The sequence below is a fragment of the Bos javanicus genome, chromosome 23 (assembly GCF_032452875.1).
Source record: "Bos javanicus breed banteng chromosome 23, ARS-OSU_banteng_1.0, whole genome shotgun sequence".
Taxonomy (NCBI): Eukaryota; Metazoa; Chordata; class Mammalia; order Artiodactyla; family Bovidae; genus Bos; species Bos javanicus.
The window spans coordinates 8392485-8415284 of record NC_083890.1 but is presented as its reverse complement, the minus strand read 5'-3'; the positions used below and the strand labels follow the sequence as shown (position 1 = coordinate 8415284).

The window sequence follows — 22800 nt, the reverse complement described above, 5'->3', positions numbered from 1 at the left end:
AGTCGTTTCTGTGGGTTTTTTCCCTGTGTTTTCTCAAAAGTGACAGGATCAGAAACCTGCGGCTGCTTCCCTTTTGTACTAATTTCTTTTACTCTCTGCCTCCACAGGAAGGAAGCGGGAATGGTTTAAAATAGAAGATGCCATAAACGTGCTGCAGTGTCACAAACCGGTGCAGGCCTCGTATTTTGAAACGTTGAGACAAGGCTACTCAGCCAACAATGGCACCCCGCTCGTGGCCCCCACATACTCAGTATCTGCTCAGAGCTCGATGCCGGGCATCAGATGACTGAAGATTTCCTGTAAGAGAAGTGGAAATTGGAAATGAGACTGAAGTGCAGGTCTTCCCTCTCACCCTTGCTCTTTCACCTCTCCTCACAGGCCTCCTCGTTCAAATAAGGCATGATGGGCAGCAGAGAAAGGGTTTATTGATAATGTTGCTGTTTGGTGTTAAGTGATGGGGCTTTTTCTTCTCTTTTTATTGAGGGGGTGGGGGTTGGGTATGTAATTTGTAAGTACTTTTGTGCATGATCTGTCTCTCCCTTTTCACACCCCTACAACTCTCTAAAGAGGCAAACAGCCTTCCCTCTGCCTTGGATTCTGAAGTGTTCCTGTTTGTCTCATCCCAGCCCTGGCCAGATTTTTTTTTTTATTATTAAAAGATACCCAGTATGAGATGAAACCTTTCAAGAATTTGTCCCATGATGTGCTGTTCAGTCCAGTAGGTTGGTCACTTTCACTGCAGGGTGCATTTATCTACACATTATATACTGGACATATAATATGTAAATAAATGACTTTTAGAAGAGGCATTTGTTTTAATTTTTCAAGGTTTTACTTTTCAAATTGGGGTGTTTCTGAAGTGGAGAGCCTCACAATTCATTAGCTTTTTCATTTTTGATGCTAGTGGCTAGGTGAGTTTCCCCGCCCTCTCCTTTCCCCAGTTGCTGGTGTAGTTACATAGGGTCCGGGAAGGGTTTAGCTGCTTCATAGTCTCCCAGGACTCACGCCTTCTCTTCTCGAAGCTGTGTTTCCACGCCAAGAAAGAAACAGGAAGAAACCTATTTTGTTTTTTATTACTAAGCCAGGAGCAAATGGCCTCAGCTCAGATCCGGAGAAACAATGCTAGAAATTGAATTCCTCCCTATGTGTTGACAATAGGGATTTGAACTGGATTCTTGGGATTACTATCAAAAAAACTGGAGCATCGAGCACTGTTTCTCTCCTGCTGGTTTGGAGTTTTTTCCATAATGCTACTTACCGCCTACAGCAGCCTCTCTCCCTGTGCGTCCATGCCTTACACTGCACGGAGCTGGACATGGTCCTTGTGCCGGAAGCATCCAGCTGTGCTTGGCAGGCGCAGCTGCACAGCCCTGTCCCGTTCTGGGTAACCATGTTACGTTCCTGAAAAGTACACAGGAGGAAAATTCAGATGTTTGCTTGTCTTTGTAATGGTATAGCACTTGTAATTACACCATGGAGCATGCTCAGAAATATTAAATTTGTCTCCCACCAGGATGTGAAAGGTCCATCGTCTGCTGAGAAGTGGTACGGGAGAATGCTTAATCATTTACTAGAACGGCTACATGATGCGTTGGCTCACTGCAGACTGTCTTGTTGGTTTTTGATACAGGTTGGATGCTGGCTTCATTTGCCAATTGTGTTGTTTACTAGACAAGCGCACAGAAAAGGGTCTAGAGACTGGGGGTGGGGCGGGGGGACCCTGATCAATCCCTGGCTTTGGGACAGGAGTTTATTGCTAAACTGTTAGTGGCATCTCCTTTGTCAAAACACGGCTGAGATGTGAAATTAAAATCGTAGTTCTCTTTATTTAAAAAATCTAATAAATACTCAAACTTTGAAAAACTTTTGTTCTTCCCTCCCGCTAAAAGAAATGTGTATATCTGGTAGGCCTGGTCATTTAACGTTCAGCGTTTTGGGGAGCGTCAGTTGAACTTTAATTTGCTATCAGTTCTCAGTTTGCATCTTCTCTCCCAGTCTTAAACACAGAGCCAAAAAGCAGGGCTGGCAGTTTCCTTAGCGCCACTCTACCTCTGGGAAAGGAATCCTGTCCCCACGGAAGGGTCCCAGTGGATAGAAAGCACCACGGGATTTGAGTCTAAATGCCAACTCACTGCCCACGTGTTCTACTTGAAATGAACACACTGCTACTTATCACCTGATTTGGAGCATTCTGGGGTTTTCTCCAAATAAATAAAAGGGGCTGTAAAATAAATTCAACTAAGCACTAAATGGAATCCCCAAAACACAGTCTTCCAAATAAATCTGCCTTTATGTTACAGAAAGTGCTTTGCAGGAAAACAGTCAGTACTCCTGAAATGGGAACTGCAGTGTTAATAATAATTTGTGCGTTTTCAGTGATCTGAAGTTTTCACTGGGCTGGTGTAATAGTACACTACCCTGCAAAATCCAGTTTGGATTGCTGTTGCTGTCTTTGGGTCAGGAACATGAACTGTGCCAAGAAGTAGTTTTCAGTCATGAATAGATCCCATTAATGCAGTTAACTGGAGAGATTGTGCTGCTGCTTCCTCAACTGACAAAAGGAGGCTTTGTCCAACACCAGAATTGTTGAAACTGGTGCTTTTGTCTGTTGCACTGGGATTCTGATGGCCGGGGCTTGGTGTCTTTCCCTCCCTGGCACCATCAACACCATGGCTGTCTCCTGATGTGTGGTAGAGCCCTGTTGTGATAGGTTACTTGGACGCATGGTCGCAGTAGCCTTCCTGTCTCCCCCAAAGAAAACAAAACAGAGAAAAGCACCAGGCTTACCTTACTTGCAGAATGTTCCAACAACACTGATTTGCCATTAATTCTGCAAGTACTTACCTTCTTCAGGCTTGGCAGAAACAGATTCCTTCCTGTGTTCAGGGCAGACATAAAGTCTCTTTCTTAAAGTGAACGGACATGTCTTAGAATCTGACTATTACTGGAGGGTCCATTGGAGTCCACCATACTCAGGATGGAGAAAGATAGCGATAGAATTTTTAAAATTTAAATTTGTTCATAATTTGAAGCCCTTGGGGAAACATCAGTGAGATCATGACATTTTTTTTTTTTTTGGAACAGGACTCTGTGTGTGTGTGTGTGTGTGTGTGTGTGTGTGTGTGTGTGTATAAGAGAGAAAGAGAAGGACTACTAGAGATCAGCCACTTTGGGTTTTTTGTAGCCTCTAGGATAGTGCAGCCCATGAAACAGAAGTCTTGATTTTTCTCACAGCAAACATCACAGGATGGAAAAGTTGCAGGATTGACTGTGGTTTTTACAAATGTCTGCTGCCCTATCTGCCCTGTGTGAAGAGGGCTCCCGCACTGCTGGGTCTGAGCTGAGGCCATCTGGAGGGGTGAGAGGTGGGGAAGTGTTACCTGCTGGAGGCGCAGCAAGGCCTGGGAGGTGGCTTGGCCACAGGGCTTCCCCCCACAGGATTGCGTTGTGAGAGCTACACAAAGGGAGGGCCGAGTCCTTGCTGCCGGCAGCTTCCGTGAGTAGAGAGGGTCACTGCCCTCTGAGAGTGTTTGCAGTTTTTTGTACTCTTGCTGCTACATAGTCAGGTTGCTTCATGGCAGAGAAATAGTTCTGTTTTGATGTTGGGAGTCAGCCGATGTAAAGTCTCTCACACTCGCTTAGAAGAAGTCACCTTGAATTCTAGAAGGAAAAGTTCCCCACAAAACCACGCTTCCTCTTCCCCTTTCTCTCCTCCACGTACAGTGCTCATTGGGGGCTGCTTCTGAACGTCCTCAGCCAGACGGGTCTTCTGCTGACCTGGGTGTGTTCGTCATTCCCATCCAGTGCTGTATTCACACCTCTATTCATCTCCCCACCTGATCTTTTTTCTTAAACAGCTTAGCCTGAGCCATATTTTTTTGTTTGTTTAGTTTAGTTTACAAAAAAGGCTTTAATAACCACAATGTGATTTTTGCCACAACTGTATGATTTTTTAATATTTCCAAAGTGTTCTCTCAGCCCATCCTAGTTAACAGTCAATGAAGAACTAAAATAACCTGGAGAAATCTCCACATGGAGGTAAATTTTTGCTTCGAGAGAAGCAAGAGTTAGATAGTGTAGCTTCATCTTGACCCCAAGTACAGGCACATCAATATCTTTTCAAAGAAATAGACATGCAGGACGGTCAGCTCAAGCAGTTCTAGGGAGAGGAGATTGTTGGGGATTCAGTGATGCAGGTGGCTCCTCGGGTTCTTGTTCTTGAAGACTTTAAAAGAGGTCAGTCCTGAGGCTGTGCGTGCGTACTGCCCAGTTGGGGTGGGAGTTGTTCCTTCCGAGCCCTGATGGGTTGGAGCCTGTGTCCACAAGGCTGTGCAGCCTGTGACCTTAGTGGTCCCAGCCTTGCCCCATCAGGGCACCCCCTTCACCTGGAGTAGGTGGGAAAGTACCCCAGAGTCAGTCTCTGTGCTCTGGGGTGAGCTTGTCACAGAGTCCACACCATCCCTAAGAGCTGTGTTTTCCATGTCAGCTTAGATGTCACCTAAAGCAGTGAGACATTCTAGATTTTCAAGTAAATTGTAAACTGCCAAATACTGCAATCTTTAGACTATACTACATCCTGTGAGGTCATCACAAGTCCTGGGAACCTGGAGATTTTAGGCGGACTCTCCTTGGGAAGCCAGGAGCCTTCCACTTCTGCCTCTGAAAGGGCAGCTACACACTCTGACAGTGTTTTTCCATTAGCTTGATAACCTTTCAGGATGGAGAATGCCTAGTCAGGCCATCTGAAAAAAATGATACGTCTCACCTTCAGATTAATCCAATTGTTGTCCTCCTAATCCCCTTAAACATTAATAAATACAGAAAGAAAGAATACCATTTGGTGTTGATTCTAACGGACTACTTGAGCTGAGGCCAACAGTCACATGATTGATCTCATGTGTCTCTGCAGCATGAAGCTTTCGGAGTGAAAAGGCATGTTCCTCCCCTGAAGCTTTGTTTATCGTGATGATTTGTGAGCCTGAGCTTGTCTTTGAGAATGGGACTGTCCACCTGGCAAGGGGAGTGCCCGGAAAAGCCGCCTTGACTCGGAACTGAGCGCCCCAGGAGGGCCTCTGCAGGAGAGGGAAGTGCTTCTGGCTGAAAAAGCAAGGGTAGTATCTAGGAGGTAGCGAGTCACTGTTTCTGTTCCTCTGATCAGTTGTTTAGTTAAATAGGTTTCCTTCGGTTTACATTCCCAGTTCTTAACCCCAAACAGGGGCCACTAGAACAGCAAAAAAGGCATTTAAACCCCTGGAGATAGGCTCTAAAAGATACAAAGGCAGCGGTCTTGTCATTTTCCAGCTTCATCTCCACTTCAATGTGCTACCCATCCTCCCACCCCTACTGCCGCCAGGCCAGAGGTGAAGATTCTATTAATCCTTGAGTTGGGGAACATAAATTCTGGTCTGGAACACTTACCTACTAAATGGCTCACCATCTGTGAACTGTGTTATCTGTGGGATGAACCTTTCAAGGAACTTTCCAACAATACAGTAACATCACTCGTGCGGGCTTGAGGTCCCAGGCAGGCGTTAAGATCAAAACCTTAAGGCTTTGCAACTCCTCAGGAAAAAAGCAAGATGCCCCAGTCCCGATGCTGGGCCTCAAGACCAGACTCCCCCGTCTGTAGAGTGGGTAAGTGGCTCACCTTTAGGAAGTCATTTCTCCAGTGAGGTGGACTGTAGATTCCTGCAGGAAGTGATATCGATATGAGCCCGGCCATCTGAACACCCTGTGCTAATTAGAACAGCAATAGATCCACGTAGCCTCCTACACCCCATTTCTGTCCCATTGGGTAGAAAACAGCATTTCAGGGTTAAGGCTTGGTCTTGCATAACAGATATGACTTACGCCAGGGAAGGTACAGGCTGACTTTGGAGACGCACAGAACCAGCACAGGTAGGCCTGCTCCACCCAGGGTCACCACGGGGGCCTGGCCGACATTAGGGTCTTGGGGAGTTTCCAGAGCTCTGAGGGGAGGTAAGGACTTTGAGGGCCCTCTCACGCCAGCACGCAGCTTGGTTACGGGAGGGAGTGGATACAGAAGGGAGCGGCAGGTGTCTGAGCCACGTGCATAGACCCAGACTTGCCCTTCGGCCTCCTCCCACATGACTGAGAGCATTTTTTGCTCAGAACCCAAAGGGACTTTCTCGAACATCCTCCGTTAGCCAGATCCTCTGCTGCTGTGTTAGCCTCTGAGAACCTGCCCCTGTCACTCGCCTGTGCACGGGCACAGGCGTGCTGCCCAGGGCACAGGTGCGCAAGGTCATTCAGGGCCCAGCAGCCACATGGTGCTGCGTTTCGTTTCGTAGTTAGAAAACCAGTGGGTCCACTCTTGTAAAAGAGACAGTGTGGGGTGCGGCTGTATACATGTCAGGTCTGCTTTTATTGTTTCATAGTCTGAAAGCATTCAGACTGGTTTATAATTGAACAAAAAGTTGGTGGTTAGAATAAGTAAAATGTCAGTGCATCTGTCTTAAGAAAGATAACTACCAGATTGCCATGTGTTTAAGGAGGCAGTAGCATTTAAGGGTGTTGTCACAGAAAAGCAGGCATCTCTGGCTGCCCGTTATAGTAGCATCTTTATACTTGCTTCTGTATAAAGAGCCCAGTTTTTAGTTCAGGGACCTTTTTCACATCCTGCCCATTGGCCCTGGCAGGGGATGGGCTCTGAGGAAGCAGTGAGGCCCCAGCCCTGTTCTCTGAGCCGCAGAGTATGGTCTCAGGCAGCATAAGGCTTATTTGAGGGTTTTCCTAACCACGCTCACCTCCACTCCACTCTTGCTCCCCTTCTGTTGCAAGTGTTTTCATTGCGGCCTAGGTCCAGATCCAGGTCCAGGTGCTGTCTCCCTTTGGCCAAGTTCAACAAGTATTTCCAAGGAACCCTTTGGATGGAGGCAAAGTAGCCAAGATGTGTTGAGTTTAACTTTTTCTGAAGGACAAAGTATTTGTCCTTCCCCAGTCATGCTTATATATGTTTTGTCTGAAGCTTAAATGACCAAGGCTCCAGGGCTGAGACAGAGAGCCAGGGACCCACACACCCAAACCAGACTGTTCTGACCCCACCAGAAGTCTGCTTTTGTCTCCTTCCATCAGGACCACACAGAAAAGCAGACAGCTTAGCCTTCCCGGTGATCTGGTTCCTCGGTGGCCATTCTGCAGGTGAGAATGGGTCACCTGTTGAGGAGTGTGCTGAGTGTTTGTAGAAGGGGTAGAGAGCGGAAGGACCAATGAGCTGAGCCCTCACGTCCTGGGGAAAGGTGGCAGAATAATCTCGAATGAGCTCAACAGAACCGGGGAATCCAAGGAAAGGCACCTGTTTGGGAGGAGAGGTTGGTTATGGTCCCTTAACCTCCAGGAACCTGGCGCTGTGTTGTGGAACCGGGCTTTAGGAATATTGCCCTTACCACAATCCCAGTGCGCTCTGGGACCTCAGCGCTCCCAACCCACGGGGGATGGTCTTGTTTTCCATTCATTTTCATTCCCAAAACAACCTTGCTTGGTATTGTATGGAAAATCACATTTTCCTCTCTACCCGTTCAGAGCTACCAGGCCAGATATGGCCTGCTCCCAGTCTCTCCACAGCGTTCGCTAGGAAGGCCTTCTCAGTGCTCTTCGGGGCCAGGGGGAGGGGGACAGTCCAGAGAAGGCGGAAGGAAACTGAGTTTGCCTGCTTCCCTTTCTCTCGGAGGCCGTCCTTCGGCTTCCTTCACACCTATTTCCTGTGGGTGCAGGCAGCTGTGGAGGAGGGCTGAAAAAAAAGTCCAGGTTTGGGTACGAGACAGGTACTCCGAGATTCGAGTCCCACTTCCCCCCTGTAGTAACCGGCCAGCCGCGTGTAGCTGCCCCCTTACTAAAGTATCCCCCGTGTACTGCTGGCAGCAGAGGACAGCAAAGCCCTCCCCCATGGTCTAGATGGAACCCTGGTATTATCCCTAAAATCCCACCCCCCATCCCACTCCTTGTGTAAAAACAAATGCTTTAACCCGTGAGTGTGCTGTTCCTTCCTATGTGTTAATCAGTTTTCTTTCCACTTGAACTGTGTGGGAGGGAAGGGCATTGGAACTGTAGGTTGTAATATTGTGCCAATCAATAAAAACCAGTATTTCTCACACATCCCTGCTTAATGTCTGGTCTCTTCTTTCTAGAAGTTTTCCTCAAGTCCTTCTCATCAGTCTCATTTTGATCCCCCCTCCCTCCTCTGCTGGATTCTTGAGAGTTGCCCCAGAGATCAGAGGTAGCCCCATGGATGATTTGCTCTTGAGGAAATTCAAGTGAGGAATGAAGTGAAGCCTGAGCAGGCAGAGGGAGTCAGTGCCAGGGAGTCCCCGGCAGATGCTTTGAGGGGCGTGAGGAAACAGAGATGAGCCACACCCAGAGGTGCTCTCCTATGTGGAAGCAGGAGTTGGGTGTGGTGGAGTCAGGGAGGGCTGAAACAGCGTTTTGAAGATGCACACTGGTCGAACTTGCAGAGAACAGACAGGGTGTCGCCAGGGAGAGAGCAACATGAAGTAAGCTTTGTCCCCCAGGCCAAAGACAGATGATGGGCATTAGGGGGCTGTAATGAAAGATAAAGCATGACAAGACCAAATTAGGGAAAACCCCCAAAAGCCAGGTCAAGGAGTTTGGCTGCAGACATGTGAAGTGATCTTGAGCAGGGCAGTCATGTAGAACCAGTCATGTTTGAGGAGGCAGCAGGAGAGGTTGGAAAGGAGCTGCCCAGAAGCTTGTTATGATGCCAGGCCATGCAGACACAGAGGGTGGGCCTGGAAATGGAGAAAGGGCTGGAGATGCAAGAATAAGCAGTGTGTCACCATCAGATAAACACGTTTAGCTACTGAGGGGAGCTGGCCTCTCTGGAACTCTGGTAGCATCACCACTGGCCAAGGTTTGTAAGCCAAGAAACCTGATGTCTGTGTCCCCAGAGAGTCACTACCAGGACAAGACTCCCATGAATCTAACTTGTAAGAGACTGAGGTGTAGGTGCCTGGATGCCAGCTGGCTCGTTTATATGATGATAAATGTCAAACCAAGTTACCTGAGTGCACCAGCTATCTGTGTGGGTAGCCAGTAATTTGGTTGCTGAACAGTTGTAGTCTGATGACTTCATTCAACCACAGGGCAGATTTCCTAACAACTGATCAGGGTACCCTTTCCTCCTCAAATTCTGATTCTGCAGGCCTTTTTTATCCCATGATGATCACCCTACCTTCCCCTATCAAAGGAGCCTTTGTTTTGCCAGATTTCGTGTGTGCAATGAGGGTATGAACTATGAACACTGATGCAAGCGATATATGCAGGAAACCACCAAATGGCCACCTCTACTTGGGATCTGGGGAAACTCTCCACTTGCCCACGTCAGATCTTTTTCTTTCTATTTGGCTGCAGCAGGTCTTAGTTTTGACATAATGGAATCTGTTGCGGCGCGTGCGCTTGTGCACTGCCCTGCAGTATGTGGGATCTTAGTTCCCTGACCAGGGATCAAACCTGGGTACCCTGGAGGTGGATTCTTAACTAGGGGTCACCAGGGAAGTCCCATGATGGGCCATTCTAAAGGTGACCTGTCCCCATCGCATCCACTGCTTGTTGACTGTTGTTCATTTTCAGGGTAAATAACAAACTTCGGGATTATTTTACTCCAGCCCAGTCTCCTAATAGCCTGCAGGACTTGCAGCAAGAGGGCAAGCGAGAGAGAAATCTCAGGAGGCCCCCAAACCTTGAGCATGAGTGATAAGAGGAAATTAGCCCAAAGATCACAAACGCAGCTCTGACATTGCTGGAACCAGCACTGGGGACGGCACTGCCTCACTTCCTACGTGCTTTGTTATTGTGAGGTAGCAGCTTTGACCATCCAAGCTAGATTGAGTTGGCAGAATTACTGCCCAAACCCCAGTCAGCCTAGCTCCCATTCTTTTTGGAGACCTGGTAATTGTGCCCAAGAAACTCTGTTGCTATAGACTGTGGAATTGTTTGCTTTCTGGTTTCAGAAAGCATTTTCTGTGAAAAGCATTTTCACATTTGAGATGTGAAAAGTTTATTTTATCTCCTTGGTCTTGTGACACCCAGCTAAGGAGGTACCTCAGCATCTGCGGATGCAGCCACGAGGCTCTGTGTTCTGTGGCCTGAATACCAGCAATGTGCTCAAGCCAGGACACGCAGTCCTCACAGAGACAGCGGCTGGGGTGACAGATGGTATGAAGTGGAAGAGATGACAGCCTAGGGAGGTAAGCGTTTGGAGGTAGGGTAAGAGAGGCTGATGGAGAGAGCTTGGACAGGAGGACCATGGAAGCATGGGATGAGTGAGAGATTCAGAAAAGAGATGAGAGGGAAGGCTGTTAGCTATGATAGAAAGTGTGAGCGTTGGAATTAGACCGGGGGGAGACCTTGGTTCAGCTGTTGACAAGCTCTGTGATCTTGGATAAGTTACCGTTCCCATTTTTTCCTGTTCATTGGGGGAGAAGTCTACTTTGTGGGGCCGTCATAAGCATTAAATAAGTGAGGACTTCTCTGGTGGCCCAGTGGCTGGGACTCTCTGCTCCCAATGCAGGTGCGTGGGTTTGATCCCTGGTCAGGGAACTAAGATCCCATATGCCACAACTGAGACCGGGTACAGCCAAATAAATTCATTAAATTAAAAGAATTAAGAAATAAGGAATGTATGTGACACCAGAGTTGATATGTGATCGTTAGATAGTGGCTGAGAGTGAACACCTGTTTGGGAAATGCCAAGGGCTGTGCTGAGTTCACTAAATAAGTCACAGTGCAAAGTGACAAATGCAATAGAAGGCAGAGAGAGTGACTAACTCCATCCCAGAAGAGCCACAATCTGAGAGGATTCATGAGGGGTGAAGGAATTCTCACCAAGAGGACAGCGTGTGCAAGGACACAGCGCTAGGGTAACGGCGAGTTTTCTGGGGCTGGAACGTGAGAGCAGTTGCGGGGGAGGCGACATGGGAAAGGTCAGCTGGGGTCAGGTGGCTTGGCCGGTGGTTTGAACTTTTCCTCCGCATGACTGGGAAGCCAACAAAGGTTTTAAAACGGCAGTGACTGCGTGGGGTTGGGCATTCGGGGAAGATGACGCTGCTATCTACGGACACTCCTGGGTTGCGTTCCAGGCCTTCGTGCCAGGGGATGTGTTCACTGCGTTACGTTTCGTCGTTGCTGTCCTTGCACATAGGAGCTTTGATCATCATCTGTGTGTGGGAAAGGAAATGGAGGCCTAGGGACAGTTTGGTTTTTTTTAGCTTTTTATTTTGTGTTGGGGTATAGCCGATTAACCGTGATAGTTTCGGGTGAACAGCAGAGTAACTCAGCCATGCATACACATGTATCCATTCTCCCCCAAACTCCCCTCCCATTCAGGCTGCCACAAAGCACTGGGTAGAGTTCCACCTGCTCTACAGTAGATCCTTGTTGGTTACTTATTTTAAATATAGCAGTGTGTACCTGTCCATTCCCAACTCCCTGACTATCCCCTCGCCCCACCCTTCCCCCTGGCAACTGTAAGTTCATTCTCCAAGTCTGTCAGTCAGTTTATGCTTTGTGAGTAAGTTCGTTTGAATCATTTCTTTTTAGATTCCACATATAAAGGATATCATTTGATATTTCTCCTTCTCTGACTTACTTCACTCAGTCTGACAGTCTCTGGGTGCATCCATGTTGCTACAAATGGCATTATTTCATTCTTTATAATGACTGAGTAATATCCATTGTATATATGTATCCATTCCTCTGCCGATGGACACAGGTTGCTTCCATGTCTTGTCTGTCGTAAACAGCGCTGTGACGAACATCAGGGTGCATGTATCCTTCCGGATCATGTTCTTCTCCAGATATATGCCCAGGAGTGGAATTGCAGGGTCATATATGGTAGCTCTGTTTTTTTTTTGTTTTTTTTTTTTTTTAGGCAAACTGCTTTTTAAAAGAACTAGACAAATTAATTCTAAAAATCACAATGTAAAAGTGCCAAGCATGTCTAAGATAGTTTTGAAAAACTACAAGGAAAAACAGAACTGTAGGGAAGCCTTGTGTGCTATCAGTATCAAGACTTAATATAAAGATACAGTAACTGAAACAACGTGATAAATGGGAAGAACCGGGCAGAGAAGTGAATTAGGAAACTAAATAGAAACAGACCCATATGTGTGTGTGGGAATATAGTGAGAGCCAGAGAAAGCATGCACCTGAGTAGGAAAAGGGTTGGTCCTTCAGTAAATGGTGTTGGAATAATTGGCTAACCAAGTGGGAAAAAAACAAATTTAGATCCCTACCTCACACCATCCAATGGAATTAAACTCACAAATGTGTCGGTCAGTTCAGTCGCTCAGTTGTATCTGACTCTTTGCAACCCCATGGACTGCAGCACTCCAGGCCTCCCTGTCCATCATCAACTCCAAGAGCTTGCTCAAACTCATGTCCATTGAGTCGGTGATGCCATCCAACCATCTCATCCTCCGTCGTCCCCTTCTCCTCCTGCCTTCAGTCTTTCCCAGCATCAGGGTTTTTTCCAGTGAATCAGTTCTTCGCATCCGGTGGCCAAAGTATTGGAGTTTCAGCATCAGTCCTTCCAATGAGTATTTAGGACTGATTTCCTTTAGGGTTGATAGGTTTGATTTCCTTGCAATCCAAGGGACTCTCAAGAGTCTTTTGTAACACTGCAGTTCAAAAGCATCAATTCTTTGGTGCCCAGCTTTCTTTATGGTCCAACTCTCACATCCATACATGACTACTCGAAAAACCATAGTTTTGACTCAATGGACCTTTGTTGGCAAAGTAATGTCTCTGCTTTTTAATATGCTGTCTAGGTTTGTCATAGCTTTTCTTCCAAGGAGCAAGCATCTCTTAATTTTATGGCTTTACACAAATGGGTAAAATGAGTCAAAGTTTTTAGGAGAAAATACAGAAGCCAACTAATATATACAGGGTCACACAAGTAATAAATGGAATAACTGTAGTCAAACCCAAGGGGTCTGATTCCAGAACCTGCCTTCTCACCCACTCAGTAGTACTTTCTCCTGGTCACTTTAGTGTGTAAGTTGGATTGGAGCTAGGAGAAACTGAAGTCAGGAAGTGGTGAATGAATTTGCATCTGAGGACTTCCTTGTGGAATCACCGTCACTCAGCCAACAGGTCGGGCACTGACAATACTCCAATACACGGCCAAGTGTCTGTGTGACAGAGACCATCAGGAACTCAATGAACATGTATTGAGAGCAAGTGTATGGGTAGTCATAACACTTGGGTAGGTGAGAAAAGGATAAAAATAGGCAACAGTGGTGAATCATTGTGCGGTGGGGTGGAAGGATATTAGGGAATCATCCAGTCTAATCCTCTCACTTTACAGGTTGGGAAATAGGCACGGTGGGAAGGGACTTTCCACCAGTATTGGAGTCTGAAACCCTAAGCAGAGAATACACATCTCTGGCCATGCTGTAAAGAACTAGCTGTTCCAACTCTGTGGACATGAAAATATCTTTTTTTTTTAATATGGTTATCCCACTCCAGACACCAAACACTGTCCAGCCGGTGCCTAGTCTAATCCCCTGCCCATCACTTCCTCACTCATTCATTCACCATTATTTATTTAGTCTTTCTTGTGCCCATCTTCTCCCACTGCAGCCCCCCTACAGAATCCCAATCCTGAATTCACCCCTCTGATGGAAGAGCTGAGCCTGTCCAAAGAAAACCATGTCCTGTGGGGTCACTATGGGTTCATGCGTCCCCTCTAGAAAGCCTGCAGTGCCACCTGTCAATGGCTAGTGACTGTCACATTGACAAGTGCAAAGGCCACTTATTTTCTCCCTAACTTCACTTCCTGCTCCCCTCCCTGCTCCCCCCACCCCCCACAGTGTCCTGGCTACACTTCTGGTTCTCCTCCCAGCCACAGCTTTCAGAGTAAAGTTCTAATACCCTGGAGTGTAAGTCACTCAGTCGTGTCTAACTCTCTGCAACCCCATGGACTGTAGCCCGGCAGACTCTTCTGTCCATGGAATTCTCCAGACAAGAATACTGGAGTGGGTTGCCTTCCCTTGGGGATCTTCCCAACCCAGGGATTGAACCAGGTCTCCCGAGTTACAGGCCGACTCTACCAACTGTGCTACCAGGGAAGCCAGTACCTTAGAGTACCCAATGTCTTGTGATTTGCCTCCTGCCCACCTCTGCAGACTCACTTCTGCCACCTGCCCTTTTTCTCCCCTAGCCTCATAGAACTTTCTGCAGTTCTCCAAATGCAGCATTTACCATGCACTGTTTCAGAATTCACACGTGTTGTGTGCTGCCCCCAGTTCCTTCTACTCCCCTGAGCTCTCAGCCCAGTATCCCGTGAACTTTCCCAGACTGAGGGCAGGAGCTCATGGAGGACTGACTGGTCACTTCCAGCAGGGCTGTCTGAGATGGGCAAGGAAGGCCAAGATAAGTTGAAACTGGAGAAAGGCCATTGTGGATGTTTGCAGTTTGGGGGTGGAGTCAAGGGGAATTTGTTTTACTTGGAGGGTACTTGATCTGAGAAAATTCAGTGGACCAATTATAACAACTAATATTATTTGATGAGTGCTTTCCACTGTACCAAGTACTCTCCCATCAGTTCAGACAATCCCTTGATCGCTTACTGCTTGTACAGGGCCAAGGGCCAGGACCCTGACCTTCACAGCTACCCTGAGAGGCAGGTACTTTGATCCCTGACTCACTGTGGATGGAGCTGAAGCCTGGAGGCTAGAGGACAAGGGAAAGTAGGTCAGGTGTAGGTCAGACTTAGAAGGTGCAGGAAAGCTAGAGGGAGGCAAGTACCTTGAAGTCAGGTTTCTGGTGCTGTCCAAGGGTGACCAGTAGGAACCCTGAAGTGGAGGGAGTCCCAAACCTCCCCTGCTCAGGCTGCCAGTAATCTCACAATGTCTGGGGTGGGGTCTATGTGGTCTCTCTCTGCCTTCACCCCGTGGATCGTGGGGTGAGGGCTGCTCCACTGGGCAGTGTCTCAGAAGCTTGTCTTCCACTCCTGAAGCAGCCCCCTCCTGCTCCACCCTCCCAAAAGAGGCCCATGGGTCTCTGGAAGCAGTGGAAGAACAGCTGAAGCAAAGGTATGGAGGTGGGAAAACAGAGGAGATACATGCAGAACGCCGGGTAACTGCACAGAAATAAGTGAGCCAGTGTAAGGAAGAGCCAGGGGACTTGCCTGGTGGTTCAGTGGCTATGACTCCACGCCCCTGATGTAGGGGCCTGGTTTCAATCCCTGGTCAAGGAACTAGGTTCCACATGCTGCAACTGAGAGTTCTCATGCTGCAACTGAAGATACTGCATGCTGCAAAGAAGACCCAGCACAGCCAGATAAATAATTTTTTAAAAGTAACCAGTCAGAGTGTTTGTAGTCCTTTACGTTTGTGGAGCAGCTTATTATTTACCTAGTGTTTAATCTGCACCCGCCCCCTTTTTTTTTTGGACCTTGCCATGCATGGCTTGTGGGATCTTATTTTCCCCAACCAGAGATTGAACCTGGGCCCTCGGCAATTAAAGTGCAGAGACCTAACCACTGGACTGCCAGGGCATTCCCCCATAAATGTCATTTCTTTCAGTCAACAATAAGCTTATTTATGAGGTGGGTATTATTAGTTACATTTTGGAGTCAGGGACTCTGAGATTCCAAGGTGTTGATTCCAAGGTTAGTTGAAGCCACAAGAGTGGCTACAAGTGGGGTCAGGGCAGTTGGGGCCAGCCTGGCAAGGTTAAGCCTGGGCAGCATGATGGTGGCCAACAAAATTCTGCTACAGTCTTGGTTCCTTTTTTCTTTGTATGTCTCCCCCTTCGCAATCCCTGGGCCAATCAACTCACCTCTCATTAACTCATTTATAAAATAAACAGGCACTGACCCGTACTTATTGAGGCATTCTTTTATTTTTTATTTATCTGGCCATGCCAGGTCTTAGTTGCAGCATGTGGGATCTAGTTCCCCTACGAGGGATGGAACCTGGGCCCCCTGCATTGGGAGCACAGAGTCTTAGCCGTTGGACCACCAGAGAAGCCCCTGTTGAGGCATTTTTTACTTTTCATATTTTTAAAACTGTATTGAGCTATAATTAAAATGAGCTGCATCTAAAGTATAATTTAAGATGTCTTGACATATGTGTTCAAATGAAACTATGATAACCAAGGTAATAGATCTATCCCTCACTCCCCAAGATTTCCTTGTGCCTCTTTGTGATCCCTCTCACCCAACTCTCACACTTTCTAATCTGCTTTCTGTCACTATAGGTTGTGTTTGCTAGAGTTTGATATAGAATTATGCATCAGAATCTGTATATATTGCAAGCTATGAATTCAAGTTGGTAATTTTTGCATACAGATATCCAGTGGTTCCAGCACCATTTGCTGAAAAGGCTATCCTTCTATTTGTAGATTTCTGTGTTTTTGTTTTTTTTGCTTTGGCCATGCAATGTGTAACGCGGGAACTTGGTTCCCTGACCAGGGATCAAACTTGTGCCCGCTGCGCTGGGCGTGCCAAGCCCTAACTACAGGACTCCTAGGGAAGTCCCCGTGTTTTTGCTTTTTCGGCTGCACTGGGTCTTCGTGGCTTTGCATGGGCTTTCTCTAGTTGAGGTGAGTGGGGACTGACTGTGGAGCGTGGGCTCTGGGCACGTGGGCTCAGTAGTTGCAGTCGTGGGCTCTAATGCCTGGTAGTTGTGGTGCACAGGCTTAGCTGCTCTGCAGTGTGGGATCTTCTTGGGCCAGGGGTCGAACCGGTGTCCCCTGCATTGCAAGGTGGATTCTTAACCACTGAACCACCAGAGAAGCCCCTGCTGCTGCTGCTAAGTCGCGTCAGTTGTGTCCGACCCTGTGCAACCCCACAGACGGCAGCCCACCAGGCTCCCCCATCCCTGGGATTCTCCAGGCAAGAACACTGGAATGGGTTGCCATTTCCTTCTCCAATGCATGAAAGTGAAAAGTGAAAGTGAAGTCACTCAGTCGTGTCTGACTCTTAGCGACCCCACCAGGCTCCTCCGTCCATGGGATTTTCTAGGCAAGAGTACTGGAGTAGGTTGCCATTGCCTTCTCCAAGAGAAGCCCCTTCATGTGTTTTTATCATGAAAGGATTTTTTTTTTTTTTGGTCACATGCTTTTTTGCATCTATTGAATTGATTATGTGGTTTTTTCCTTTGTCCTATTAATGTGCTATATGACACTGATTTTCCTATAGTTGAAACCCCCCTTGCCTTCCTAGGATAAATCCCATTTAGTCATTGTGTGTAATCTTTTTTAATGTGCCATTGGATTTGGTCTGCTAGTATTTTATTGAAGATTTTTGTACCTATGTTCATTAGGAATATTGGTCTATAGTTTTCTTATGGAATCTTTCTCTGGCTTTGGTATCAGGACAATGTTGTCCTCACAGAAAGTGTTCTCCTACTCTAGTTTCTGGAAGAGTTGGAATAAAATTGATGTTATTCCTTCTTCAAATATTTGGTAGAACTAGCAAATGAAGACATATAGTCCTGATTTTTCTGTCACGATGTTTTTGATTACTGATCCAATCTTCTTACTTATTATAGGTCTGTTGAGAATTTGTTCTTGAATCAGTTTTAATAATTTAGGAATTTGTCAATTTCACCCAGATTACCTTGTTTGCATATAATAGTTCATAGTGTTCCCTTATAATCCTTTTCATTCCTGCTTTCATTTCTGATTTTAGTTATTTTCATCTTCTATTTTTTTTTAGTCTAACTAAAATGTTGTCAATTTTGTTATATTTTCAAAGAACTAACTTTTGATTTTGTCAATTCTCTGTTGTTCCCCACCTCCCATATTTATTTGTGCTGTATCTTATTTCCTTCCTTCCTTCATTTAATTTGCTCTTCTTTTTCTGGTTCCTTAAGGTTTAAAGGCAGGTTGTTTATCTGAGATCTTCTATTAATATAAGCATTTACAACTATAAATTTCCCACCGCATACTGCTTTTACTGTATCTCATAAGTTTTGGTATGTCTTCATTTGTCTCAAAGTATTTTCTAATTTCCTTAGTGATTCTGTCTTTAACCCATTGGTTCATCTTTAACCCATTGGTTTTTTAATGAGTGTGTTGTTTACTATCAGCATATTTGCTAATTTTCCAGTTTTCCTTCTATTACTGATTTCTAAATTCAACCCACTGCATTCAGAGAACACACTTTGTATGATTTCAATTCTCTTAAATTTATTCAGAGTTCTTTTATTGCCTTACCTCTACATTAATGAGATATTGATCTGTAGTTTTGTGTGTTTGTCTGGCTTTGGTTAGTGAACTGAAGTGAAGTGAGAGTCGCTCAGTTGTGTCTGACTCTTTGCAATCCCGTGGACTATACAGTCCAAGGAATTCTCCAGGCCAGAAAACTGGAGTGGGGAGCCTTTCCCTTCTCTAGGGGATCTTCCCAACCCAGGGATCGAACCCAGGTCTTCCCCATTGCAGGCGGATTCTTTACCAGCTGAGCCACAAGGGGGCTTTGGTAAGAGGGCAATGCTAAGTTAGAGTGAATTAGGAAGTGTTCCCTTTTATTCAAGTTTTTGGAAGAGTTTGAGAGGGATTGACATTGATTCTCCTTTAGATTTTTGGTATAATTCATCAGTGAAGCCATCAGGTTCTGAGTCTTTCTTTGTTAGGTTTTAAAATTTATTAAAATTTGTTTAGTGGCCTAACATCTGATCTATCCGGGAGAAAGCTCCATCTGTGCTTGAGAGCAATGCACATTCTTTGGAAGAAGTGTTCTGTATGTATGTCTGTAAGGTCTAGTTGATTTATAGTGTTTTTTTTTTTTTAATTCAGTTTTATTTTTGACTACACTGGGTCGTCTTGCTGTACGGGGGCTTTTCTGTAGTTACGGCAAGCGGGAGCTGCCCTCTAGTTGCTCTGTGTGGGCTTGTTGCAGTGGCTTCTCTTGTTGCAGAGCATGGACTCTAAGCACACAAGTTTCAGTAGTTGTGGCTCAAGGGCTCTAGGGTGTGTGCGTTCACTAGTGTGAAACACAGGCTTAGTTGCTCCGGGACATGTGGGATATTCCTGGTCCAGGGATCAAACCAGTATCCACTGCACTGCAAGGAGGATTCTTAACCTCTGGACCACCAAAGAAGCCCTATAATATGTTTTTCAACTACTCTATTTCCTAATTGGTTTTCTGTATAGGATCAGTTCAGTCACTCAGTCATGTCCGACTCTTTGCGACCCATAGACTGCAGCACATCAGGCCTCCCTGTCCATCACCAACTCCCAGGGTTTACCCAAACTCACGTCTATTGAGTCGGTGATGCCATCCAACCATCTCATTGTTTGTCATCCTCTTCTCCTCCCGCCTTCAATCTTTCCCAGCATCAGGGTCTTTTCAAATGAGTCAGCTCTTCGCATCAGGTGGCCAAAGTATTGGCATTTCACCTTCAACATCAGTCCTTCCAATGAACATTCAGGATTGATTTCCTTTAGGATGGACTGGTTGGATCTCCTTGCAATACAAGGGACTCTCAAGAGTCTTCTTCAACACCACAGTTCAAAAGCATCAATTCGTAGGCACTCAACTTTCTTTATAGTCTAACTCTCACATCCATACATGACTACTGGAAAAACCATAGCTTTGACTAGACAGACCTCTGTTGGCAAAGTAATGTTTCTGCTTTTCCATATGCTGTCTAGGTTGGTCATAACTTTTCTTCCAAGGAGTAAGCGTCTTTTAATTTCATGGCTGCAATCATCATCTGCAGTGATTTTGGAGCCCCCCAAAATAAAGTCTGACACTGTTTCCACTGTTTCACCATCTACTTGCCATGAAGTGATGGGACTGTATGCCTTGATCTTAGTTTTCTGAATATTGAGCTTTAAGCCAACTTTATCACTGTCTTCTTTCATTTTCATCAAGAGTTCTTTAGTTCTTCTTCACTTTCTGCCATAAGGGTGGTGTCATCTGCATATCTGAGGTGATTGGTATTTCTCCCGGAAATCTTGATTCCAGCTTGTGCTTCATCCAGCCCAGCATTTTGCATGCTGTACTCTGCATATAACTTAAATAAGCAGGGTGACAGTATACAGCCTTGACGTACTCCTTTTCCTATTTGGAACCAGTCTGTTGTTCCATGTCCAGTTCTAACTGTTGCTTCCTGACCTGCATACACATTTCTCAAGAGGCAGATCAGGTGGTCTGGTATTGCCATCTCTTTCAGAATTTTCCACAGTTTGTGATGATCCACACAGTCAAAGGCTTTGGCATAGTCAATAAAGCAGAAATAGATGTTTTTCTGGAACTCTCTTGCTTTTTCAATGATCCAGATATTGGCAATTTGATCTCTGGTTCCTCTTCCTTTTCCAAAACCAGATTGAACATCAGGAAGTTCTCAGTTCACAGACTGATGAAGCCTGGCTTGGAGAATTTTGAGCATTACTTGACTAGCATGTGAGATGAGTGCAATTGTGCGGTAGTTTGAGCATTCTTTGGCATTGCCTTTCTTTGGGATTGGAATGAAAACTGACCTTTTCCAGTCCTGTGGCCACTGCTGAGTTTTCCAAATTTGCTGGCATATTGAGTGTAGCACTTTCACAGCATCATCTTTCAGGATTTGGAATAGCTCAACTGGAATTCCATCACCACTAGCTTTGTTCATAGTGATGCTTCCTAAGGCCCACTTGACTTCACATTCCAGGATGTCTGGCTCTAGGTGAGTGATCACACCATTGTGATTATCTGAGTCATGAAAATCTTTTTTGTATAGTTCTTCTGTGTATTCTTGCCACCTCTTCTTAATATCTTCTGCTTCTGTTAGGTCCATACCATTTCTGTCCTTTATTGAGCCCATTTTGCATGAAATGTTCCCTTGGTACCTCTAATTTTCTTGAAGAGATCTCTAGTCTTTCCCGTTCTGTTGTTTTCTTCTATTTCTTTGCATTGATCACTGAGGAAGGCTTCCTTATCTCTTCTTGCTATTCTTCAGAACTCTGTGTTCAGATGTTTATACCTTTCCTTTTCTCCTTTGCTTTTCTCTTCTCTTCGTTTCACAGCTATTTGTAAGGCCTTCTCAGACAACCATTTTGCTTTTTCGCATTTCTTTTTCTTGGGGATGGACAGAGGTTTTTGATCCCTGTCTCCTGTACAATGTCATGAACCTCCGTCCATAGTTCATCAGGCACTGTCTATCAGATCTAGTCCCTTAAATCTATTTCTCACTTCCACTGTATGATCATAAGGGATTTGATTTAGATTATACCTGAATGGTCTAGGGATTTTCCCTACTTTCTTCAATTTAAGTCTGAATTTGACAATAAGGAGTTTGTGATCTGAGCCACAGTCGGGTCCCGGTCTAGTTTTTGCTGACTGTAGGATATTCTTTCCATTATTGAAATTAAGGTATCGAAGTCTCCAACTATTAGGGTAGAGCTGTCTGTTTCTCCCTTCAATTCTGTCAATGTTTGCTTCATATATCTTGGGACTCTGTTGTTGGTGTATGCGTGCATGCTAAGTTGCTCCAGTTGTGTCTGATTCTCTCCAAACCTGTGGACTATAGCCCACCAGGCTCCTCTGTCCATGGGATTCTCCAGGCAAGAATACTGGAGTGGGTTGCCATGCCCTCCTCCAGGAGATCTTCCCGACGCAGGAATAGAGCCCATGTCTCTTATGTCTCCTGCATTGGCAGGCAGGTTCTTTACCACTGGTGCCACCTGGGGAGCCCTGTTCGCTGTATACATAACTGTTAAAGCTTCTTCATGAATTGACGTTGGTATCAATATAAAATGTCCTCCTTTGTCTCTAGTAACAGTTTTTGATGTAAAATCTATTTTGTGATATGAGTATAGCCACCCTAGGTCTCTTTTGATTATTCTTTGGAATAATCAAAGAATGGAAAGAATATCTTTCCATTCTTTCACTTTCAACTTATTTGTGTCTCTGGGTCTAAAGTAAGTCTCTTGACAGCAGCATATACTTGGATCCTTCCCCACCTCTTTTCATTCCAATCCCAAAGAAAGGCAATGCCAAAGAATATTCAAACTACTGCACAATTGTGCTTATTTCACATGCTAGCAAATTATAGCTCAAAATTCTCCAAACCAGGCTTCAACACTACATGAACTGAGAAATTGCAGATGTTCAAGCTGGATTAGAAAAGGCAGAGGAACCAGAGATCAAATTGCCAACATGTGTTGGATCTTAGAAAAAGCAAGAGAATTCCAGAAAAAACATCTTCTGCTTCATTGACTGCACCAAAGTCTTTGACTGTAGATCACAACAAACTGGAAAATCCTTCAAGAGATGGGGAATACCAGATCACCGTACCTGCATCCTGAGAAATCTGTATACAGGTCAAGAAGCAACAGTTAGAACCGGATATGGAACAATGGGTTGGTTCCAAAAAGGGAAAGGTGTACCTCAAGGCTGTATATTGTCACCCTGCTTATTTAACTTACATGCAGAGTACATCATGCGAAATGCCAGATTGGATGAAGCACAAGTTGGAATCAAGATTGCAGGGAGAAATATTAATTACCTCAGATAAGCAAATGACAACACCCTTATGGCAGAAAGTGAAGAGGAACTAAAGAGCCTCTTGACGAAAGTGAAAGAGGAGAGTGAAAAAGTTGGCTTAAAACTCAACATTCAGAAAACTAAGATCATGGCATCTGGTCTATTCCTTCATGGCAAATAGATGGGGAAACAATGGAAACAGCGACAGGCTTTATTTTCTTGGGCTCCAGAATCACTGCAGATGGTGACTGCAGCCATGAAATTAAAAGACACTTGCTCCTTGGAAGAAAAATTATGACCAACCTAGACAGCATATGAAAAAGCAGAGACGTCACTTTGCTGACAAA

At 45.6% G+C, this 22800-nt stretch overlaps 1 protein-coding gene and 1 long non-coding RNA gene across 3 annotated transcripts in view; one reads left to right on the top strand and one right to left on the bottom strand.

Moving 5' to 3' along the window:
- NUDT3 (nudix hydrolase 3) overlaps positions 1–8115 on the top strand; it is a 123307-nt gene extending 115192 nt beyond the window's left edge. For both annotated transcript variants that reach the window (XM_061397958.1, XM_061397959.1), the window contains one exon: positions 108–8115. In XM_061397958.1, coding sequence (XP_061253942.1) covers positions 108–286 — 179 coding nt within the window. In that variant the 3' untranslated portion in view covers positions 287–8115. The remainder of the gene's footprint in view (positions 1–107) is intronic.
- LOC133236135 (uncharacterized) lies at positions 1612–9763 on the bottom strand. Its single transcript, XR_009732757.1, has 2 exons — positions 2845–9763; positions 1612–2741 (listed from the first exon to the last, which is right to left on the bottom strand). It is a non-coding gene; the product is annotated as an uncharacterized LOC133236135 (long non-coding RNA).
- Positions 9764–22800: the final 13037 nt, after the last annotated feature.